A 21,046-nucleotide genomic window follows, 5' to 3' on the forward strand; every position below is an offset into this window, starting at 1 on the left:
TAGGCAAAGAGCCCTCTTGCCTGAATTGCTACAAACAGCGCATCACAGCTACGGTGATCACGGCCACCGCTGTGCCCAGATGCTTTGCACGGTTAAAGGAAGCGCTGGAGAAAGGAGAATACTATCCACCCACGGGTCATAAAAATATGCAGGTGTGAATCAGTGTGAAACACTACTGGGATAGAGGCCTTGCAAATGCCCGTAGGAAAGGTGTGTGTGGGCATGCACACAGGCTGGAGCTTGAAACAGGCCACGGCATGCCGGAAACGTTGCCTCTCTGAACCTGGAGGCTTTTTTTCAGGCCCGTGTTGGCCTTACCTGAAGGGCAGAACAACAAGGGGCCACACACACATCCGACACAGCAACGCCCTCACCCAAACCCTGCGCTGCTTCGTTCCAAAAACCGTCACTTGGCAAATCTGTTAAAATCTGTTAAAATACACATGCGTCACAGCAACGGTGGCCTTAGGGTGGTTGGGGCCCTGGGCATTTAGAGCCCCTTAGAGGCTTCATTTTGATGACCTATAAGCAAGTCGGACATTTTCGATTTCACTCTGCCCTATCCATGCCACTTATTCATAAGCTGAAGACAGAACAAAGTTTTTAATAACTTCACCCCCCCCCAATATAAAAATCGTTGCAAAAATTTGGGACCCCGGACGGTTGCCCGGTTTGCCTTCCCCTCGGGCAGGCCATGAACATACAATGCAGTGTGAACAAGGCACTTCTCCTGACATGGGTGACACTCTCTTGTGCTGCAGCAACGCGTGACATTTTCTAGCTCGCGATGCTCTGATGCATCTATTCCCAGGCTTCCTCTCCATGTCTTCTCAGCACTTCCTGACAGGAGCTGCCTCCTGGGCCAAGATCCTGCCTTTCCAGAGCGCACCGAGCCAGCGCCCGGCTAAAGCACACGGGCCAGCCTCGTCGCGTTCTTGCGCTTGTTCTGTCTGCGGACAGCTGGCGAAGGAAGGCTATGATGATATCCGCTCCCAGAGGAAGGCTTGTTTCTAAGAGCGTGTCCACAATGTCCTCACCTGCCATTAAGCGATACGAGAGAGAGGGAACGCTCCAGACCACCAGCTGTCATTGCTGCATCGTGCTGATGGCTGGGAGAGCGGCAGCGCTGGCTTGTTTCGTCCCAAATGCATTGCATCCAGCAAGGTGGCTCTGCAGGGTGTCGACAGCTCCTCGGCAGAGCGGAAACAAAGCTCCCTCTGAACTCGGGGTGGAGAATTTCTCTGTTTTCGACCCGCTCCCCACTCAGCTGGCTAGCCAGGTGGAAAGCCCCCTCCCGCGAGCTGCGGCGTGCCAGAAGCACTGCCCTTCTTAACCCGGAGCCGTCTTTTCACTGCCTGGTCTTACCTGGAGAGGCAGCACCACCAGGGCTACGCAAATCATGATAACCACCAGGAGCTGCGAGGGCCAAATCTTTGGGGTCACGTCCCCGTAGCCCACCGTGGAGAAGGTCACGATGCAGAAATAAAAGGACTTGAAGAGGGAGAGGTTTTCGCCCGCTCTTTCGAGATGCTGGATGCCGCAGGTTCTGGGGGAAGAGGGAAAAGGGAGCACGGGTCAGTCAGGCTTGCACACAACGGCCCACAAAGGGATGGGTTTGCTCCCTGCCAAGGAGCGAGGAGTCTCCTCCAGTGGCCTTTGGGAAGAGGCCTCACCTTGCCCGGAGTGCATCCCCAGTGCAACTCCAGCACTGTCAGTGCAGTTGCACAAGCATCAGTCGGCTTGACTTCAGAGCACCCGTTTGGTTGGGATAAGCCACCAGCTCTGCAAAGATGCTCATCAGACCGTGGCCCAAAAGTCTAGGCATTGGGCAACCGTGCGTATGTCAAGCATGCAGGTGGGAGGCAAAGAGCTGTGAGTCAGTCCGTTCGGAGCTGATTACAGCAGCAAGGTAAACGGTCCTGACCACGCTCCTCGGCGTGACTCAGAAGACGGTAAGGGCTCTCAATCAGACGAGTGACTTCAGGCACGGCTCTTCAGCAAGCCTGCGCTGGATCCTCAACCCCACCGCTTCTGCCTGCAGCTCTCCTCCAAAATAAACCAAACAGCTCATCGCCTCGAGACCAGCCGGGACGACTTGGCACACACAGTTTCTAAGTCCATCACGGTTAATAGAAACGTCCCATAAGCGACCTGAGAAATGGATTCTAGTGCCAGGCAAGAGCCAAAGGAAATACATCTAGACCAAAGAGGGCAGTGCTGCTACAGGAAGAAGCACACAGATAAGTCCGAAAGTCGGCTAGCCTTCAATACGAGGCCCTTGGTTTTATTCCAAAAGAGCCGCGAGTCCGAAAGCATCTACACCCCAGCAGCACCACTCTCTTTCCGCTCGCCAATACAGTTGGTATGTTTGGACTGAAAGACAAACCAGAAGGGAAACGCAAGAGACCCATTTCTAAGCTAAATAGTTGAGAAGGAAAAAAACCCCTTTTTTTTAGAATGAAAGCTCCCTCTTGTTTCAAATGCGCAGGCTAATAGGTTCAGTTACTTAGCACATGCCTCCCTGGCATATGAGACAAACGTGAGCTTGGCAGCCATGGTAACCTCCTACAGACAAACGGGGGGGCCGCGAAGTGCAGCGAACCTTTCTGCAGGAGCTGCCAACGCTGAGCGCTTGCCCCCCCAAAATCCCCCCGGGGAAAAATTCTTGGCGCTGCCCTTGACATTGCAGCAATCGTCGCTCCGCTCTGAGCCGCACGCATTTCCATAAACCGCCTCTCCCCAATACCTTCCCTGATCCTGGCATGCTCCAATTAAAAAGTTTCTGTTAAAATCGTATAATTAGAGATGATAATTAGTTCCTAAAATAAGAAGTGATCCGCCTGAAGCTGACTGCGCAGGAAGACAAAGTAAGGTAAGGAGCAGCTCTGAGTCAGTGGCGAGCATCTGCCTCTTTTATCAGGCATTAGCACCGCTGAAGATCAGGCTTTAAATACAGCTTTTGTGTTTTGTTGTGGTTTGGGGTGGGGTTTTTTTTGAAGAAAACTTTCTATAAAAATGGGTTGTGAAGATTTACAGCCGGCTTTTTAGCTGGTGTAAATTGAGGCAGCTCCACACGAGTCGAAACCAATTCACACTCGCTGGAAAGCAGTGCCCGGAATAACTAAGGCAAAGTATTGACTCCAGATTGCCCTATACAGCCGGGGATGGACAGATGTATGAATCTAATTGGATTTGGGCAAACAGCTCTGGAGGATGAGGCTTTTCTTGGGACATGCAGTGCTCCCCGGCCTCAGGGCCCAGACCGGCAAATCCCTGCTGCAAGCTTCAAAGTGGTTGCATTGCACGGAGAAGCCCCCTCCCAGCTGCCATTCAATGCCATGGAAAATCAAGCCCTTGCACCACGCTGTTCTTGATTGCTCAAAGACAGCAGGGAATAACATTAGGAAAGTGCGGTCCACGAGTTACGGGCTCTGTTTTGATGGCTTTTCCATTAGACCTTTAAAAGCAAAATTCAGCTTTCTTGGCAGAGGCCCTTTCAAGCGCGTTTCCCCTGGGACCGGGCACATTAGGAGGACTCTTCCCACCCAAAAGCAGCGCCTAGGAAGGTGCATAAGTACAAGGGAAGAAAGGCACTGATGCACTTAAGAGGCTTTTGCCTTTCTGCCTCCAATTACAGAGGCGGCTCTAAACCATCCCAGGGCTACTGCATCCATTTAGGTTAGCCGAGTGTTAACACACGGCCATTCAGAGGGGAGCAATATTTCTTCCTGCTATTTAAAAAGCAAACCAGTCATTTTGTGCAGAGATGAAGGGAAGGGAAAGAAGTCAGAGAGAATCAATAGATCTTCTGCCTTTGTTCCTGGCAGCTTCACAATGTTACTAACTGCCTCAAAGTGCATTTGGCCTCAGATCATATCCACGGGGAACAGAAGTGCAGCCGGCCACCTTGTATCCTGCCACGCATCGTCATCTGAGGGATCGCACTTCAAAGCACAAGTGAAAACCGGCATCTATCGAGCTGCTTCAGTGCATGGCATCACCACACCGTGCAGCTGGCAGGGGGAGGTCATTTCTTTTCAAGTTGTATTTGGCCAGTGCTCTTGGGAAAAAGAGAAAGCCAAGTACTTCCAAGAGCCAAGTTCTGCTTATTTAGGTGGAGAAGAAGGTGTGGGCCTTGAGAGTCTGCAAGGCGATACCCCAGCTCCATCTCTCCACGTGCCAAAGTCACGCGTGAAGTAGAAACCCAGGACAGGTGAAGCAGAAAGACCCCCATGCCTGAAGCCAATGTGGAAATAAGGGCTTGACCTGCCTATAATCTCACGAGACAGCATGTAATCGAAAAGAAATCCCTACAATCACCCACGCCACGATCATGGGTTACTAGCCAGGGGTGCAACTCGAGCAGTTTGGGATTTTACTACACCGTCAAGCGTTTTGTTCTAAGATCAATCTCCAAAAAACCCAGCCAAGAGAGTTGAAACCAAGCATACCGATGCTACAACTGTACTGGCGCACAGCAAGCGGGACACCCGGGCTTTCAACACAGAAAAGGGGGAGGCTGCAATTCTGCAGCTAAGTCAGGCTTATGCTCAAGCAAATGGAGAGTTAGATGCACCGTGGTACCCAACACGCACGCAGGCAGGTCTTGCGCCCAGTGGCTCTCATGCCACGGCGCTTTGGTTCGGCCAAGGACGTGAACGAAGCAGAAGCAATGATACACAACAAAAGTGATTTGGGACCTTCCAAAGGTCTGGAGTGTCACTTCGGGTCAGATGAAGGGAAGGAGGAGGAGGTTTTGCTGAGCTCCCTGTATCGGAGACCCAGGCCTGTGTGTCTTATTGCTCTTCGGGCTGCAGCTTTGCATAGACCGGGTGGAAAAGCCACCAGGTGCTATGCAGCCTCCAGACTCGGCTTGCTGCCCAGGAGCTGGGTTATCCGCAGCCCCAGTAAGGCCTCGTGCGATTTCCTCTATGAAACAGAGAGATCAAAGTAAGAGCCGTGCCTAGGTAACCCAGAAACAATCCAGCCTTGCCGCTCCCATGTCAGACCATCCTATACCACCTTGTCCTGAAGCCCCTGAACCGGCAAAGACCCGCATGTGCTTCACATTATTCACTGCTGTGACCACTTACAGCGCCTAAAGCTTAACACAAGCATTAGCATTTGTAGGATGGGGCCCAAGGTTTTCCCTCTATCAAATGAATCATTGCTGCATATTTTAAAAACACATATTTCCTGCAACTAAGTCACTTGTCGGGGCGAGGGGGGGACCACTTACCCTGTGAAAAGAAGACACAGCAGGGTACAGATGAGAATCAGCACCTGATTGAACATGGCAGACTGCGTTCTCTGTATGGCACGATGCAAATCATTCTGGAAAAGAGGTACGTCTCGCTCAGTGGGAGACACGGTTATACCCCGCAGCACCCTGACTTCAAAAAGGGGTGAAAGAAATGAGACGGGCATCACATAAATAACAGGATTTGCCTAGTCTGAGCTCGTTTCTGCACCGACAGTGACCTCTGATCGCCCCGAATGCAGCCGAGGGGAGACCCCAAGGGGAGACAAGGGCATTGGTGCATGCAGCGGTGGGCAGGGATGACCAAGTGACCGCCTGGCGTGGGGGCAGAGCAGGCGGCAGAGGTCTCCGGCCTGTGTGCTGAGGTGGACGCAGAGGGGGTGGAAGGAAGAATAGGAGGATTTGCGGTCAGCAGACGAAGACGACACTATTCTGGCTAATGGCGGAGGCCGCGGTGATCTGCAGCTACTTACTATCATGTTTTCCAAGGCGTACTTGGCCAGCCAGCAGTTCAGAAAAACCGGAATAAACAGATTCCGCAAAGGAGCCCAGAAGATCTAGGAAACAACCAGTATTTACAGGTTGGCTTGTGGGGGGGGGGGTGGGTGGAAAAAACTCATCAAATCAACATTGCTTTTTTCAAGGAAGCTCTGAACAGTTAATTGATTCTTAGCACGGATGCTGTGAATCTCATTTCCAGCATTTTGGCAGAGGACGCAGGTGTAATGGGCCTCTACCGGGACTGCAAAGTGGGGCTCGATCCTCTCTGCTGCACTGATCTACGTGGTCCCTGACAGCCAAGCCCCAGAGCAGCGATGTCTCCAACTTCCCCGCGTCCTGGTTGGCGCTCGCGGATTCGGCGGCCAGACTTCAATCTCGTTGGAAGCAAGGTTTGGTGACCGAGCTGTACGAGCACCCAACTCCCGTCTACACCACACCTCCCACCAGTGGGTCTGGATTGCGGCTACAGATGTTACCCCGATCTTGCACCGAGCTTTGCGCTGGTGCAGGAGCCTTGATAACCAACCATCAGGATCTGCTCGCTCAGAGCAGCCGGGCACGCAGGATGCTGTCTACACCTTCTCTACAATTATGCAAAACCTTAAAAAAAAGCCAGCCTTGAACATGGTATTGCCTGAATGACTCTTGCAAAGCTTTCTGGGTCCACGAATATTCCTTTGTTGCTCAAATAGAAATAGTGAAAACATCTCATTTGTTTCCCCTGGGAAGAAAAGCTTCATTTTGTTTAATAGAGAAAAAATATATATTAATTTTTGGAAACGGGAAAGTTTCTGGTCTTTGGTTTTTCATTATAAACAACTTCAATGTCATTTTCCATTGATAAAAATTGGGGGATAAAAAGAAAAAATGGCTAGCCTATTTGCTGTCTTGGATGGACCCCTATTATTAGTGGTTCCACAATAAAAGTGTAGCATTTACTGAAATCTGCTTAGTTTAAAAAGCGTCAATAGCCAATACTCACTGTGATGATAAAGGGCACCGTGTTGATCATTTCCAAGATGAATGAAATGCGGAAAATCTGCTCCCAAATGTTTCCCTGTAGAAGGGATCAATGTTAATGAAGTCATCTTAAAAAAGTATTCAAGACAATGTGAATCACCCCCAACTCTTCCTGCATTATAGAAGGCAGAAGGGTACCGGGCATTTTCCAGCAGGCACGAGGTAACAGCAGCTGGCAGAAGCTACTCTGAAATCATCAAGCATTTGAAAACATTCGTATTCCCTGTATATATTTAACATATGGGATATACATACAACGAATACAAAAGCACAGCTGTAGGTGCTTTGAGAAGGCATATTCCTGAGCCAGGGACTAAGGTCCAGACGGCCTCTTGCAAAAACCTGCAAACCGCTGGAGGTCAATAATGGAAATCCTCCACAGTGCAACAATGCAAGTAACAAATCTTTTGACGTTTCCTTGCCTGGAGGGGAAAAGCACACACACCTCATTCAAAAGCCCTGGCAGATAAAAGGATTTGATGCTGTATTTCAAAAAGTGTACCGTGCTTCCCCTGCTTGCAGACACCAGCACGGGGCCGAATAGAGCAAAGGTAGGCTGAGCGAAGGAAATCGGCCTGACGGCTGCTATATATTTTCCTGTCTGCACAATGCTCCGGTGGAGGGTGCAGGGCAGAAGACGAGGAGAATCGTCTCCTAGTCGCACAGCTCTCACACTCGCACATCGTCAGTAGGATCTCACCCTCCATTGCCTCGTTTACTTCAGTGCAAAATGTGACCACAACGAATGTCTCGCGCTCACTTTTGCTGGTGGAAATGTCTATAGAGGGGAGGAAAATCAGCCCCTTCCCTCTCTCTGCTGTGTGCTCGCAGAATCGCTATGCTAAACGCAAGACGGTGCAAGCGTCTGATTAGAGTGACATATCATTTTAGGGATCGAATGACCTGCCCGGACACATGGCAATGAGAGAGGGTTGCGAATCTCATTGCAAATGCACGCGGGGCTCACACCTGGCCAAAAGGATGGCTGCTCATGCATCCAGGTAGATCCAGATCACCTAAGCTGCCCGGAGAAAGATCACCGGTCAGAAAAGAAAAAGGAAAAATGCTGCCATGGACTCGGAGAGCCCTGCATTTATGGAGGTCACATTTCTTTGGCTGGCTGAAGAATGGCGATAAAAGGAGGCAGATTGCCAGGCCTGCACACAGACGACCTCTTCTCATCAACAAGGAAAAGGTTCGTTAACACGGTGCCAGGAGCGTGCCCCGACCCTGCCCCGATAGCAACACCACTGAAAGTTGGGGGTGGTTGTCACTATGGATTTTAAAAGGGGCTTATCAGCACAAGGTGGCTCTTCTGGTCGGGGATGAGACCACAGGAATCCCGTGGCGCTTGGGCACAGACAGTCACGCAGGGTAACTGGGGCAGGTGGGGAGATTTGGGCTGCACGAAGAAGAAAAAAGCCGTGTGGTTTGCAAAAAGGCCTCTCCCCGCTATTGCAGCCTGTGTGGGAAATGCCAGAAAATGATGCAGGACGTAATGCAATTGCCTGAGCGGGGATGAGATAAGCGTGGCGACGGCGGACGGAAAATTGGTCGAGGGAATTTGATAGAAAGGAGATAAAATGGCTGGTGTGAACTGAATGACTCAGGGGTACAGAGGAGATTACAGGCCTTGGGGCTTCTGAAGACAACGATATCGAAGATTAATGTAACAGCTGAGCCCCCTTTAACAAATGTCCTTCCACTGGGAACCATTTACACTCGCTTCTCCCAACTCTCCCGTGGACAGCCAGCTGTGTCCCTGACGCAGGAAATATTTCTACTAGGCTTTGCTAAGCCCTAAACCGGCTCCCCGTGGGCTCGTTGCTGCCACGGGCCCGGCTCTCGGGCCTCCCGCAGAGCACAGCACGCACGTGCCGGACTGAAGCCAGTAGGATTTGTGAACTTAAAGCCAGTCACTTGCTTTGCTAGTCCAGGCACTTGACACCGTCCAGGCCTGAGCCCCGGTGACAAAGCTGCAGGAAGAGGAAGGGAGGCTGCAGCCCAGTTCCCCAAAGAAACTTCCTATTTTCTGCACGAAGCTCCTTGATGCCTCCGCTCCCAGGAATAGTCCCCGGGTGTGGGGACTGCCGAGCAGCCTGGTGATTCAGTTCAGTGGTCTGGGTGATGAGTGAGAGCTGGGAAAACTCAAAATGCATCAGAAATGAAACTCCAGCTGCAGAGGTCAGGTCTGGAGCCAGCACCAGATCTGTAATACTCTGAAACCACCGAAGTACTTGGGGCTCGGCTTTTGTTTTGGTTGGGTTTTTTCCTTTTGACCCACACTAATGGACAGAGGCCGCTTGCGGATTGAATCCAGGTTTTAATTTCCAACCACCCACAGTCAAGCTGTACGGGAAGACCCACGGCGGCAGGGGAAGGGAAGGAAGGACTTGGATTGATTTCAGTGGGAGCTGCAAGTGGGGGGTCATGCTCCTTTCTCTGGAGGAACCTACCTTGTAGCTGAGATAGATGAGTAGCATGGTCTCTAGAAAGCTGATTAAAGCAATGCTGACCTGAAAAATAAAATCAAAGAAAACCGATGTCTGGGGCTCGGTTTGAAGCATCATCTAAAGCAGGGGTAGGCAACCCCCGGCAAGGGTGCCAGAGCGTGGCACGCAAAGACATTTTGCTTGGCACGTGCACCCGGGGCTGGACAGAGGGGAAGGGGCTGAGGCTGCGCTGCCACAACAAGGATCGGGCCCCTCGGGGCTCCCTTGGCACGCCAAGTCGAGGTTGCGGGTGCCCAAAAACATTGCCAACCCCCGATCTAAAGGGTCTGAGACCACCGCGCCAACTAATCAAACCGTCCCGTTGCCTGCACGTTCCCATAGGGCATAAACCTTCAGCAACATCAACCCCGCGCAGCTTCCAGAGGACAAGCGTAACCTCAGGGTTTCTCACTCACCTGGATGGCCCAGAGTGGCATTTTCCTGTCCACCCATAAGATGGGAGCCCTGCAGGGAAAAATCAAAGAGTTTCCAACCTGGAATTCGTGTCAACCACCCAACTTGCTGCTTTGCCCAAGGGAAAAAGCTGAAATGCGAACATCAGCTGCGTGCTGGCTTTTGCAGCCGTAATATTCACATCCAAAGGTGAAAAGTCTACATCCAGATCTGAATCTCTTCCTCTGGTGGGAGTCAGTTCGAGCTAAAGAGTTTGGGTTTGGCCCGTCTAATTCACGGCAGTTGCCTTTGCCAAAATGTTAGCAAAAAGCGAATCCCCGGGGAGACCCTGAGAGTGGGTCTCAGCCGTGCTCCACCACCCCACTCCTGATCGCAAACCCACAAGCACGACAGTCCTGTCGTCTCTCTCGAGATCTCCACCTCCAGTGAGCTTGAGACAGCCGCAAAGGGGCCTCTGGAGAGCCTGCCACCTTTCCGCATTTGATATGTGCATGCGAGTAGGAGCAACTGGGGAGGCCGTGCTCATGTGTGCAGGCCCCCAGGCATGCACCTCTATGAACAAGAGGTTTTTATGAGCAGCCAGCAAGCATCGGGTCACAGCCCTGGGTTTCCCAGCAAGCGGCTAGAGCAGAGCCGGAGGTGCAGGCTGTCGGCGTCTTACCAGTTGATATCTGTGGACTGGTTGAAGGTCGTGTAATTCTGCTTCTCGCATTCCCAGCTAAGACAAGAGACACATAAACCAGGTGAGATGCAACCAGTCTGACGTAACGGCTAAACACACTTTGCCTCTTAACCCCGCGAAGCAAGGCAAGGCACGTCAATACAAAAAACAGTGTGCTAAAAAGGAGGCGGGTGCTGGAAACGGCAGAAACCCCTCCTATATGCAGCATGGTTTAGTATGAATAGTCCTGCCAAGCTCTCAGTGTTGTTTTTAATTCACAGAGCCAGAAGTCAGAGGGCTCTAGATCCCATTGACTTTCCTCAGAGCTGCCGGCACGCAGCCTGTATCCAGACCAGGTAATGCAGGTAACCTCGCTGCACTGGTTTAGCAGGGCAAAGAAACACAAATAAATAGCATTTTTCCCTAGAGCAATCTAAAGTAAAAAGCCGAGCTGCTAATGCCAATTCTTGGCAACAGAATATAAACCCAAGCCTGTCTTTCCCTTCTCCGGGACAGCTGACCACGAACCAAGTTCGAAGAACCCCAAGATGTTGAGGAAGGGAAATGGAGATGCGTGCAAGACATGATTCATCCTGTCTGGCACATGCGTTTGGCACCAGACAGCATAACTCTTCCCGGGGAAGCATCTTAGACAAGTGGGTTGTGGGAGCAGAGAGGAAAGACAGAGAGAAGACGACTGCCGTGCGCCAACCAGCATTTTAGAGACGTGCGCACATCTGAGAAAGATACGGCTGGCTTCCAAAGACCATTTGATTCTGGTGCAAAGTGAGTTGCTCACTTAGGGAGAGGAAGATGGGGCCTGTAACAGGTCATTAGCTTAGGGCCAGGGGAGAGCCCTGCTCTGCCGTGGATCACCCGCATGACCCGGAGTGAGCCAGGGGCCAGACAGGTACCCGTCACGTGTGGCTGACACTACAGCACTTCCATCCCGCACGGCGCGGGGCGCAGGTAAACCTGCTACAGGCTGGGAGATGCTTCGATACTATGCCCTTGCGAGCCATTTACTATGGAGGCAGCTCCCTGCTGAAAATAGGGGTTGTGATGTTATAAGGAACTGCAAGAGTTCCTTGCAAATACCCTTTCCAGGACACCTGCCACTGGGTCTTTCGTTAGTGCACGATGACGGGTTTTTAAAAGTCTAAACACTGTGCGCCAGATACCGGCAGGGAATGAATAAATGAATTAAATGCCAGGTTTGGCTTCCCCTCTGGGCTTGTGGGCTGCCACAAGCAATGCTGAAAACATCACTGGGTAACATACTCCAGAGCAGCTAAACCCCATTGCCTAAATCCCATTGCTTAAATCCTATTGCCTTTCAATGGGACCTAAGGGCGAAGTCATTTGGATGTCTTGAAAGTATCGAATAAGGAGGTGGGCAGTGGTCCTCCAGCAGGCAAAGAAGGGGCTGTACATCCCATCCAGGCAGAAGCAGTGATCCGAAATGAAGGGGGCAGAGCAACAGGTAGCTAAGAGTGAGTAGAGCATAGGCACTCCCCAGGGATGGCTGTTAGCGCATCCAAATCTAGCGTTGCTGGAGCTGTCTCCGAATAAACCATCACTGCAACACAGAAGATGCTGCAGATCTTTTATTTCTAGGATAAGGTAGCTGCCCTCCAAAATAACTAGCCAGGCAAAGAGCACCGACAAGCATGTGGAGGGTACAGAAGCCAGGACTTCAGCAAGAGAGGATGCACTTGTGCTGCTGACCAGCTTTTATTACGTGCCCGTGGCCGACCATTTGTCCCAACCTGAGGAAGGAGTTTCTGCTACAAGCTGCTAGTTCTGCTTCTCCAGTGTCAAATCTATCGGCGGACAAGGTTCTTTGGGTGAATCTGATATCTTTCAGTAGACCAACTTAAACAGTTGGGGAAAAAAAAAATTTAAGTTTAAAAACCCTTCGTCAGGCTGAGGCAGTTTCTCCTGGCGGCAGCACGCGTTGTGCGCATCAAGTCCTAAGGATCTGACAACACCCTTCGAGAATGCAAAGTCCCCTTGTAATGAAGCCCCTCTTCCAAACGTGCTCTTTGGTGCAGGCAAACGTAAAGGACTACATCCACCTAGAAAGAGCAAAGGTGTTTTTAGAGGGTCTCTAATTAGCCGGGCTTTCTCTGGCTGGAGAAGTTGGAATTTGTTTCTTCTCATCAGGCTGCAGGGACATTGCTTTTCTTCCAAGAGTCAACTGGACTGCCAGTCTCGCAGAGACCTGGCTCCCCCAATGATCCAGATCATGAAATGGTGTAGAAACAGAAAAGGCTCAGTCCAAACCTAGAAACTAAATCCAGGAAGTTTGGACTCGTAGCCATCCTCCGACACTGATTCACTCGGTGGGCTTGGGCATTGCACTTAATTCTCCACCTAAGTTGAAAACATAGACACGTTTCCTTCCTATGGGGTGTCAAGGACATGCAAGAGCTCTGCCTTAGTGCAAAATGTCCTGTTTCTCCTCGCCCTCCCATCGCACCTAGCCTCGGAGCTCACCGAATTGCAAGAGAGAAGAATCAAAATGCTAACAGACTTTCACTCCGTGCCCCGACTCTGGGAGAAGTTATGTCTGTTTGCGGCCAACAAAACAAGGAAATCCATAATGGACACAGCAAAGCTGGTGCATTTAACTGCCTGTCAGCTCAGGTCTCTAAACGGCCAAGCGTATTTCCTTTCACAAGGCTTCAATCGGGACTTGAGTCAGAGCCTTTAAAAATGTCAACATACGGAAAACATTTGCTTGGCACGGCACTGAAATCTTGTGCTTTTGCACCATGTCCGAAGGCAATTTGAATGATGCGTTTCAGTAAAATGGAGGAGTCATTCTGAAGTCAGAGCTGAAAGGAACTCATACGCAGAATAATTTTTTACTGTCACTGCTAAACTAGACTGGCGAGCAGAGGGCCACGACACGCCAGGAGGGGGAACGGGGAAATACAAATTAAAGGTGGTGATAGACTCAGAGAGAAGTCGGGACCTTGACAGGCCATTTAGACCAACCCCCTGCCAACGCCATCCAAACCATCCTATACAAACCCGCTGTCTAACCTATTTGCAAAATTGCAGCTGCAACAGGGTGATCAGAAAATGGGTTTATTTCAGAGAAAAAATGGGAGGTTTTAGCAAGAAAAAAAAGTATATCTATTCTGAAAATGCTGCTGCAGGGCTTCATGGAAGATGGGGCTCGGGTGCGACCAGCTTCCACGGCGTCTTCTCCACGTGCCGGCCAGCGGCACGATGCACCATGAAGGGACAAGGCACCACGGGGCACTGTCGTGGCCTTCCAGAACTGAAACACTTTCGTTCATCACGGATATTTTAGTTTGCCAATGAAATTGTCTTTTTCTTGCTGTTTTTTTTGGCCAGTTTGTAGAACAGGCTGCAATGCATCATTTGAAAATTTGACCCCCCCCAAAATTTCACAACATGTTCGGAAAAATCCCAATGACAATGTCTCTCCCTGTCCTCTGAAATTCCCATCCAGCTTTATTTTCAAGTGCATCGTGCAAGGCTGTTGAACACAGTCACTTGCTTCAGGGAGTCTCAGACAATGAGGCATGACAAGATGCCACAAGACATCCACCCCGTATTTTTGCGAGCTACAGCAGGAGTGAGATTCTTGCTAACGCTTCTTCCTTGCCATGTCTGCAAGGACAGTGGCTCGACTACTGCGTGTTGCACAGACTGATGGCTGTATTCACTTCTTTGATGAAGAGATATGCAGCTATCCAGAACTACGCGTTGCCATTTCCCGCTGTGAAAAACTTTGATAGAGCTCCCCTGTTCCTTAACACGTAGCTTTATTTTTCATCTCCATGCATCGCTGACATTTCAACCTTTCTAGGAAGAGGATGAAGGCGGGGAAGAAAAAACACTTACATCAGAAATGTCTGAATGGATTTCAAACAGAACTTCTAAGGACGCAAGGGAAATCAAAAGTACTTCTAAAACTTCAGCTGAAAGGTTGGCTTGCTGAAAAGGGCCGCGGGGAGAGGCAATGACAGCTGTGTTACAAAATACATTTGGCAAATAGTTCTTCAGTGTCTGGAAACAGTCTCTTCTAGACCATCTCCATCCCCATCTCCAAGATGGGGTACACAACCCCATCTCTCAACACACCCACGCTCATCCTGCTCCGTGCGGTCCATCAATGTCCTCTGTAGCTGAACAAACATGCACTAAAAATGTCCAACTTCTGCAGGGTCCAATGACTTCAAGTCCAATAGCAATGACAGCACAGGAAGCCGACATAAAATGTCCACCATAACTGATTCTCGTAATAAGACTGAGACGAAGACTGAGATGAAGAGTAAGAGTAAGAATGCAAGATGTGTCATGGTAATGATCATCAGAGCAGAAGAACTCAGACATTCAAATTTATGGTCCCCATCATCGCTGCAAGTAGAGGATAAATCTGGGTGAAAGCGGAGGGAGGGCAGACGGTTGTAGCTCTGGTTACAGGAATACTCTCTGCCACTTGGTAAATCTATTTAGATAACTGGGGATTTTCTTTTTAATTAAAACAGAGTGGGAAGAATTAACAAGGATTTTAAATATTTAAGATAGTCAGAGGCAAGGATTTCCTAGGTTGATATCTTTTATTGGACCAGCTACGCAGCATAAGTGAATACCTCCTGTTTAAGTAGCATCCTTTAGGAGTAGGTTAGATGAAGAAGATAGTCAGAAAAGGCAGGCCAGAAGGAGAAATACCACCCCTGCATAAGAGAAATGCTGCTAGAGGCAGGTTAGGTGAAATCATTTTAAATGCTCTAATCAGTGTCCATTATTGTCTTCTGGATGAAATCACACGCATCCACACGCAGGCACATTTCCCTTTGATCAAGGAGCAGAGCTCTGGGCATCTATCACAGTGCCGAAAACCCTTGGTTCGGATTTCTGCGTACTATGGGTGTGCAGGTGGCTAGACCTCATACTGCATGCCTGGCATGGCTATTCTATACAGTTTGCAATAGTATCCCTATACCTTAATTTCAAGTCAACTGCTAAGAGGCCGAAAAAGCGCATATTAGAGGAACAACAACTAAAAAGAGAGAATGCAACAAGGCAGGAGAAACAGCCCTATTTTTGCCTGGGTAAAAAGCAACAGGAAACGAGGCAGAAACAATTACACTGCCAATACTAGTACCAGTCCTCACATTTAGCATAGAAATTGCTTTTCAAACTGTTCTCCTGTTGCTATTTCCCATCTGCAGATGCAGAACTATGGTGCGGAGGACAGAACACGAGCTGCCTTTATCTGGGACTGGTTACCGGCCACTGATGGGCAAACACAGTGGAAGATCTGAAAGCATTTCCAGACCCATAAATTGATAGTTTGTTGGCTCAAATTGTGCCGTGCCATTGGAAAATCAACAAAACTTGAAGCTAGCTGTGGACAGACTGGACAGACAGACTTACCATCCTATCCCCTCTGCTGGGTTATCAAGCAGGACACGTACAATATAGAGAAGGCAGGTAAGAAGCTTCAGAGAAAAGTTGAATAACCGTATCCTCAGGCCTGCAGCAGAAAAGAAAAGGCAGTGAAAGAGGGAAACACACAGCCAGTAAAAGAACCCAATGCAAGGCTGCTCATGTAGCATAGACATATAAAAAGATGCACGCGCATGTAGGGCAATCGAATGGGTCATGGTGACGCCGGACTCGAGATGAGACCAGCAGACCATGCAACCCAGCCCCCTGGCCACTCCCCACCACCAGTATGAGATGCCTCTGTGGGAGTGCAACAAGCCCTGCACTTTGTGAGACCCTGCAAACCATGAAGACGTTCTCCTGACCCTCGTTAGCTAAGGGCTGGCAGCAGGTTTGAGATCCCCTCCACATTGTTTTTACTATTACTATTATAACTCCCCGCCTAGAAACATGAACTTCCCGTTGCTTCTGAATCCTGGTTTCGTGTTTGGTCTTGTGCTCTGCCTTGTGGCAGGGGGCTCCACGGGCTACGTCTGCATGGGGTGAAGGGGATGCACCCCCCTGCCAAGTCAATAGACCTTCACTTGCAAAAGTCAAACGTCTAAAGCAGTGGTTCTCAACCTTTTTTAGAGTCAAGGCAGCCCATGTGAGAATCAAGGCATCCCTCTTTAGACTCAGGGTCCCCCTTGGAAAATGCCAGCTCTTAGCTTTCACTTGCTTTTTGACTGGAGACAAATACTAGAGCAATTCTTCTGTTGCAAACAAGTCGGAGAGACCACAGCAGCAGGCCAGTAAGCTGCTGACACGATGGATTTCCATTTGTGTCGTAGTAGCTAGGGTCAGAAGGGACCTAAACAGATCATCAAGTCCAACCCCCAATCTTTGAAATCTTTGAAAATTGCATTTACACCCCTAATATTATGCTACTATTACATGGCACCCCATGGCACCCTTGAAAGGATCTCAAGGCACCCAGGTTGAGGGTCACTGCTCCAGAGGCTCAACCAATTTTGCAGAAGTGCAAAATATGTCCTCGGTCCTGCAATGAAGTCTGCAGCAGGGGATTGCAGAGGCTTTCAAGTTCAGCCGGGCTCTGCACGGGTGCAATATCAAACGGGGGCTTCAGATCTATGGTTTTCACTGGAAATGGCTTTTGATAGTTGTGGGACATGTGCTTGAAGGAAACAACTCCACCCGGCATCGAATTCTGCACCCACCAGCGACTGCAAACACAGGGACAGACTGGATTGACTATGTATGTTGTGAAATGAAGGAAGGGCAGCACTATTAACTCACTGTTGCAGGCATGCCGGAGCACAGAGACTTGACCAAGGAAGCCGACCAAAGAGCAGGGCACTGACTCAGGCCCTGAATAAACTGGCAGAGCGGTGTGGTCTGGCCCTCGGTCTCTGAACGCACTCTTACCTTCTGATCTTTGCAAGCCCTGCTGATTTTGCCAGAAACTTGTAGTGAACTCTGCATTTAAGGCTTTCTAAAAGACCACGCAGCTCATGATGGGATACAAAAATACCCAAAGCCCTGTCAGCCACACTCCATACTTGGAACATCTGTTTCATTAGTATTTAAAACATCCATTATTCTTTAAGTGCAAGAATGAACAAACACCATAATTTGTGCTACTTATTATAGCATACGTGGTAGGATGCCTAATCATTGCCTTTCCGGCTGCTAGCGTGGCTTCCAGGAGACCTGGAGCGCTGCACAAACTTTTCTCCGGGCTTGCGTGCTTCACTCGGCATCCTGCACAGCTTCAAAGAAATCAAAGGCCAAAAAGGGAATAAATTAAATGAGTCAGGTCTTTGCAGGCCCCCAAAATGTCGGAGAGGGAGGTGGGCTGCTTAGTCCAGGAGAAGCTGGCACCCGTGACAAAAGACAAGGCTGCTTATAAACGAGAGAAGTCCACTCATTGCTCGCCGTTTGCTTAATGCCTTGCTGAAGGAGAAACGGGAGATAAAAACTGTCACGTTTTCCACTTCCTCCTCTCCCCAGCCAGATCATCAGGCTATTACTCAAATTGCAAGTTAGAAATTCACCACATTTCCATTAAACGCTTCCTCCCTTGGGCACCCCGTCCTGCCACACTCCAGCTATTTAACAAGCACACGAGATGCACCGATCAAAAGGAAACATGAAATTATAAATTCGCTTGTTAATTCCCTCCAGGCAATTAATGCTTTATCTCTGACAGAAGATGAAGGCAGAGGTATTCAAGTGGAATCTGGTCTGTGGAGTCGAAGCAGGAGAGGCGCGAGGGCTGACATGGAGGAGGACGACCCACTGCTTGTGGCGCTAGCACTAGACGAGGAAACACAGGAGGGGGCCCTCAGCTTCAATATGAACTAGCCCAGGATGGGTATTGCCTGCAGCCACAGTAAGCCGTACAAATTCAAATGTTTAGCCCAGGGCTGAAAGAAGCTGGGACGATGCAGACTATGGGGCTATGCCAGACAGTTTCCCAAATGCCACGACAGTCATGCCTGCTAGCATCGGGCCGTGTTGAAGGTGCACGCGCAAAACCAAATGCACCCAACCTGCACCGTCTCAGCTTTGCACTGCCCCTGGATTAACATGGACATGCGTGCTTAGGTCCCAATGAGAGGACTGCTTGCATTCGGGGCACGTGCATGCACACATCGCTGTGCTGCTCATCGCTAATGCAAGGGACTCGCCGCAAAGAATGGGCGTTCATAGGAGCATGGGCCGGGAAGGGACTTCTGCATTCAACCAGTCCAGGCCCTGCTGTCACAGGCAAATCCATACCACAATCCTTTTCATTAATTTATTGAGCTTCATCTTCAAAATAGTGGTGGTTTTTGGTCTCTACAACTCCTGTTAGGAGGCTGCTCTAGAACCACACTGCTCCAATGGTTAGGGATCATCTTCTAAATCTCGAGCCAAACTTATTCATGGTCATTTTACATCCATCAGTTCTTGTGCCAATACTTCCCTTTAGCTGGCAGCTCTTCTCCCTGCTGTTTGCTCCTTGATATATTTGCAGAAAGTCATCGTGTCCCCATTCAGGCCAAACCAGTGCAGGCTTGCAGACAACAGGCTCTTCATTTCCATCCTCATAGCCCTTCTCTGCACCTTGCCTCCATGTGAATTCATCTTGCACTATATGTCCCTGCATCCCAGCTGTCCCCTGCAATAGTCACTCTCACCAGAATCTATGTCTCTCTCCAGCCTGTTTATTAAACTACTGACACCACTGTGATGAATCCTTTCATATGAATTTTCCCTCCAAGCTCGGGGCAGGCTAGAGCATTGGCTCACTGCAATTGGGGCAATCATTCTTCCTGCAGATCCCGAGGCACTGAGCACCACTGGTATGGGCAGGTATTAATAGTGCTCAGTATAACTCACAATTTGGCCCCCTGTAAATTGTCCTTGCACGTTGTAGTAGAGAATGCCATGCAAATGCCTGAGATGCTGATGGCAAAAATACATCCTGCTTTCCCATCTTCCTTGTGGAGCCTTGTTCTTCCGAAAGAGAGGAAACCCACTCCCACACCAATCTGCTTTCACAGATGAATTTCATTAATCCGGCAGCTGCTACGTGTAGCATTGACACGGGGGCTACCATACAGCAACGCTATCGCTCAGGCTGAGGAACAGCACGTCGCAAACCTGGTATCAGAGAACAGATCCATTGGGAGCGGCCGTGTCAAGGACACAAGACTGCAAGTGGGAACCACTAGATGGTGCAGGTTTTCCATTCGAGAACCAGCAGAAACAAAAAAAAAAAAAGGAAAGAACGAAGGAACGAATGAAAAGACTAAAGAAAAAAGGAAAGAACGAACGAATGAAAGAAAAGACTAAAGAAAGGACGAACAAACAAAAGAAAGAGCAAAAGCAAGACTGTAAGAAAACCAACACAATTCACTGGTGTAGTCTGAAGCGAGTTAAACAGTTTCATATTGTTCTCCCCCGTGTCATTACAGACAGACATGATTCTGGTTACCTGGAAAAGAAGGATTTTAAAGGAGAGCTTTGGTGCAAACACTTACTTGATCTTTGGTTTTTGATGAAGAACAGCTTGAGTCGCTCTTTAAAGGTGTTCTCATTTACATAGAACTCGACTTGGACCCTGCGAGGAAATCGAGACAGGACTGAATTAATCGGAGCTGCCGTCGGCAGTGCCGTCCTCTCCGCATCCTCCCACCCCTAAAAGCATCTCAGCCCATCAGGTGGTGTCTCTATCCTTCTCCCAGAGCTCTTCCCACAACACATGCTATGAAAGAGATGTGAAAAAGAAGGGCGCTAGACCACTGTGCAGAGCAGGCTGCTAATAGTTCAAGCAAATATGATATAAATGGACAGTCATAGTAACAACAAGCATTTACCCAAAGTCTTATTTAGATGAGGTTTGGAGGACTCCATCACAACCCTCTTTTACCTTTTCTCTGCAACTGGGAGAGCCCCCGGTTCTTCTATAGTATGGGATCTCCTCTAGCATGGAAGACCAAGGATCACCCCAGGTACCCTGCAGGTATCAGCACTCTCACCAGGTCCCGGGGACAACACATCCCAGCTTTCCTAGGCCAGGAGGCAAAGACAAAATCCCCACTGCAAGAATGCCCTGCCTCCATACTTCAAATTTAGAGAGGCACAAGACAACGACTCCAGCTGCCCTCAACTGCAGCTGGAACCAGAGGCAGCTATTCAGCTGTTGGGGTGAGACAGAGAAGATGGACGTTGGCATCATGAGCAATACCCAGAAGCCAGGGCACCCAGAGCAAGCGCGCAGACACTCTCTGTGCTATGCCCTATAACTTCAGCCCCAGATATAAGCTCATTTATAGATTCATAGATGTTAGATTCATAGATTCATTTGGCAGTCACAAAGCCTCCCTTACATATGCAGGGGTGGGAGCTATAACCTGTTAGCTTGGCTGGTCTAGATCCAAGCAGTTATAACCAGAGCTGGATTAATGCATAGGCAAGTTAGGCACATGCCCAAGGCCCTAAGTGTAGAAGGGGCCCAGTTGTGCTTATTTTACATAGTATAATTATTGAGGGAAAAAAAGTAATATAAATATACAGTATTGAGTAGGGCCCACTAAAGGGTTAATCCGGCCCTGGTTGGAGCCGCATAACCCAGCTGAGGGTCTCACCCTCTGCATTTATAACCACAAAGTGAACATAATCATTGAGAAAAGAGACTTGTGTGCAGTCTGGGGCTCCAAAACCCAGTCCCCAGCCCTTTGCACAGCTCCTGGGCTCTCACTCATTGCACCAGGTTAC

General features: G+C 49.5%; 1 protein-coding gene across 3 annotated transcripts in view; it reads right to left on the reverse strand.

Annotated features, from left to right (window-relative positions):
* Window positions 1-21,046, reverse strand: part of KCNT1 (potassium sodium-activated channel subfamily T member 1) — a 154,056-nt gene that overhangs the window by 50,210 nt on the left and 82,800 nt on the right. For all 3 annotated transcript variants that reach the window (XM_019475633.2, XM_059715698.1, XM_014603731.3), the window contains exons 2-10: window positions 19,810-19,889; window positions 15,770-15,869; window positions 10,349-10,405; window positions 9,690-9,738; window positions 9,238-9,297; window positions 6,744-6,818; window positions 5,734-5,817; window positions 5,240-5,334; window positions 1,366-1,546 (exon numbers count right to left, since the gene is read on the reverse strand). In XM_019475633.2, the coding sequence (XP_019331178.1) occupies window positions 1,366-1,546; window positions 5,240-5,334; window positions 5,734-5,817; window positions 6,744-6,818; window positions 9,238-9,297; window positions 9,690-9,738; window positions 10,349-10,405; window positions 15,770-15,869; window positions 19,810-19,889 (781 nt within the window). The remainder of the gene's footprint in view (window positions 1-1,365; window positions 1,547-5,239; window positions 5,335-5,733; window positions 5,818-6,743; window positions 6,819-9,237; window positions 9,298-9,689; window positions 9,739-10,348; window positions 10,406-15,769; window positions 15,870-19,809; window positions 19,890-21,046) is intronic.

Source organism: Alligator mississippiensis, chromosome 12 (assembly GCF_030867095.1).
Source record: "Alligator mississippiensis isolate rAllMis1 chromosome 12, rAllMis1, whole genome shotgun sequence".
In the NCBI taxonomy this organism is placed as follows: Eukaryota; Metazoa; Chordata; order Crocodylia; family Alligatoridae; genus Alligator; species Alligator mississippiensis.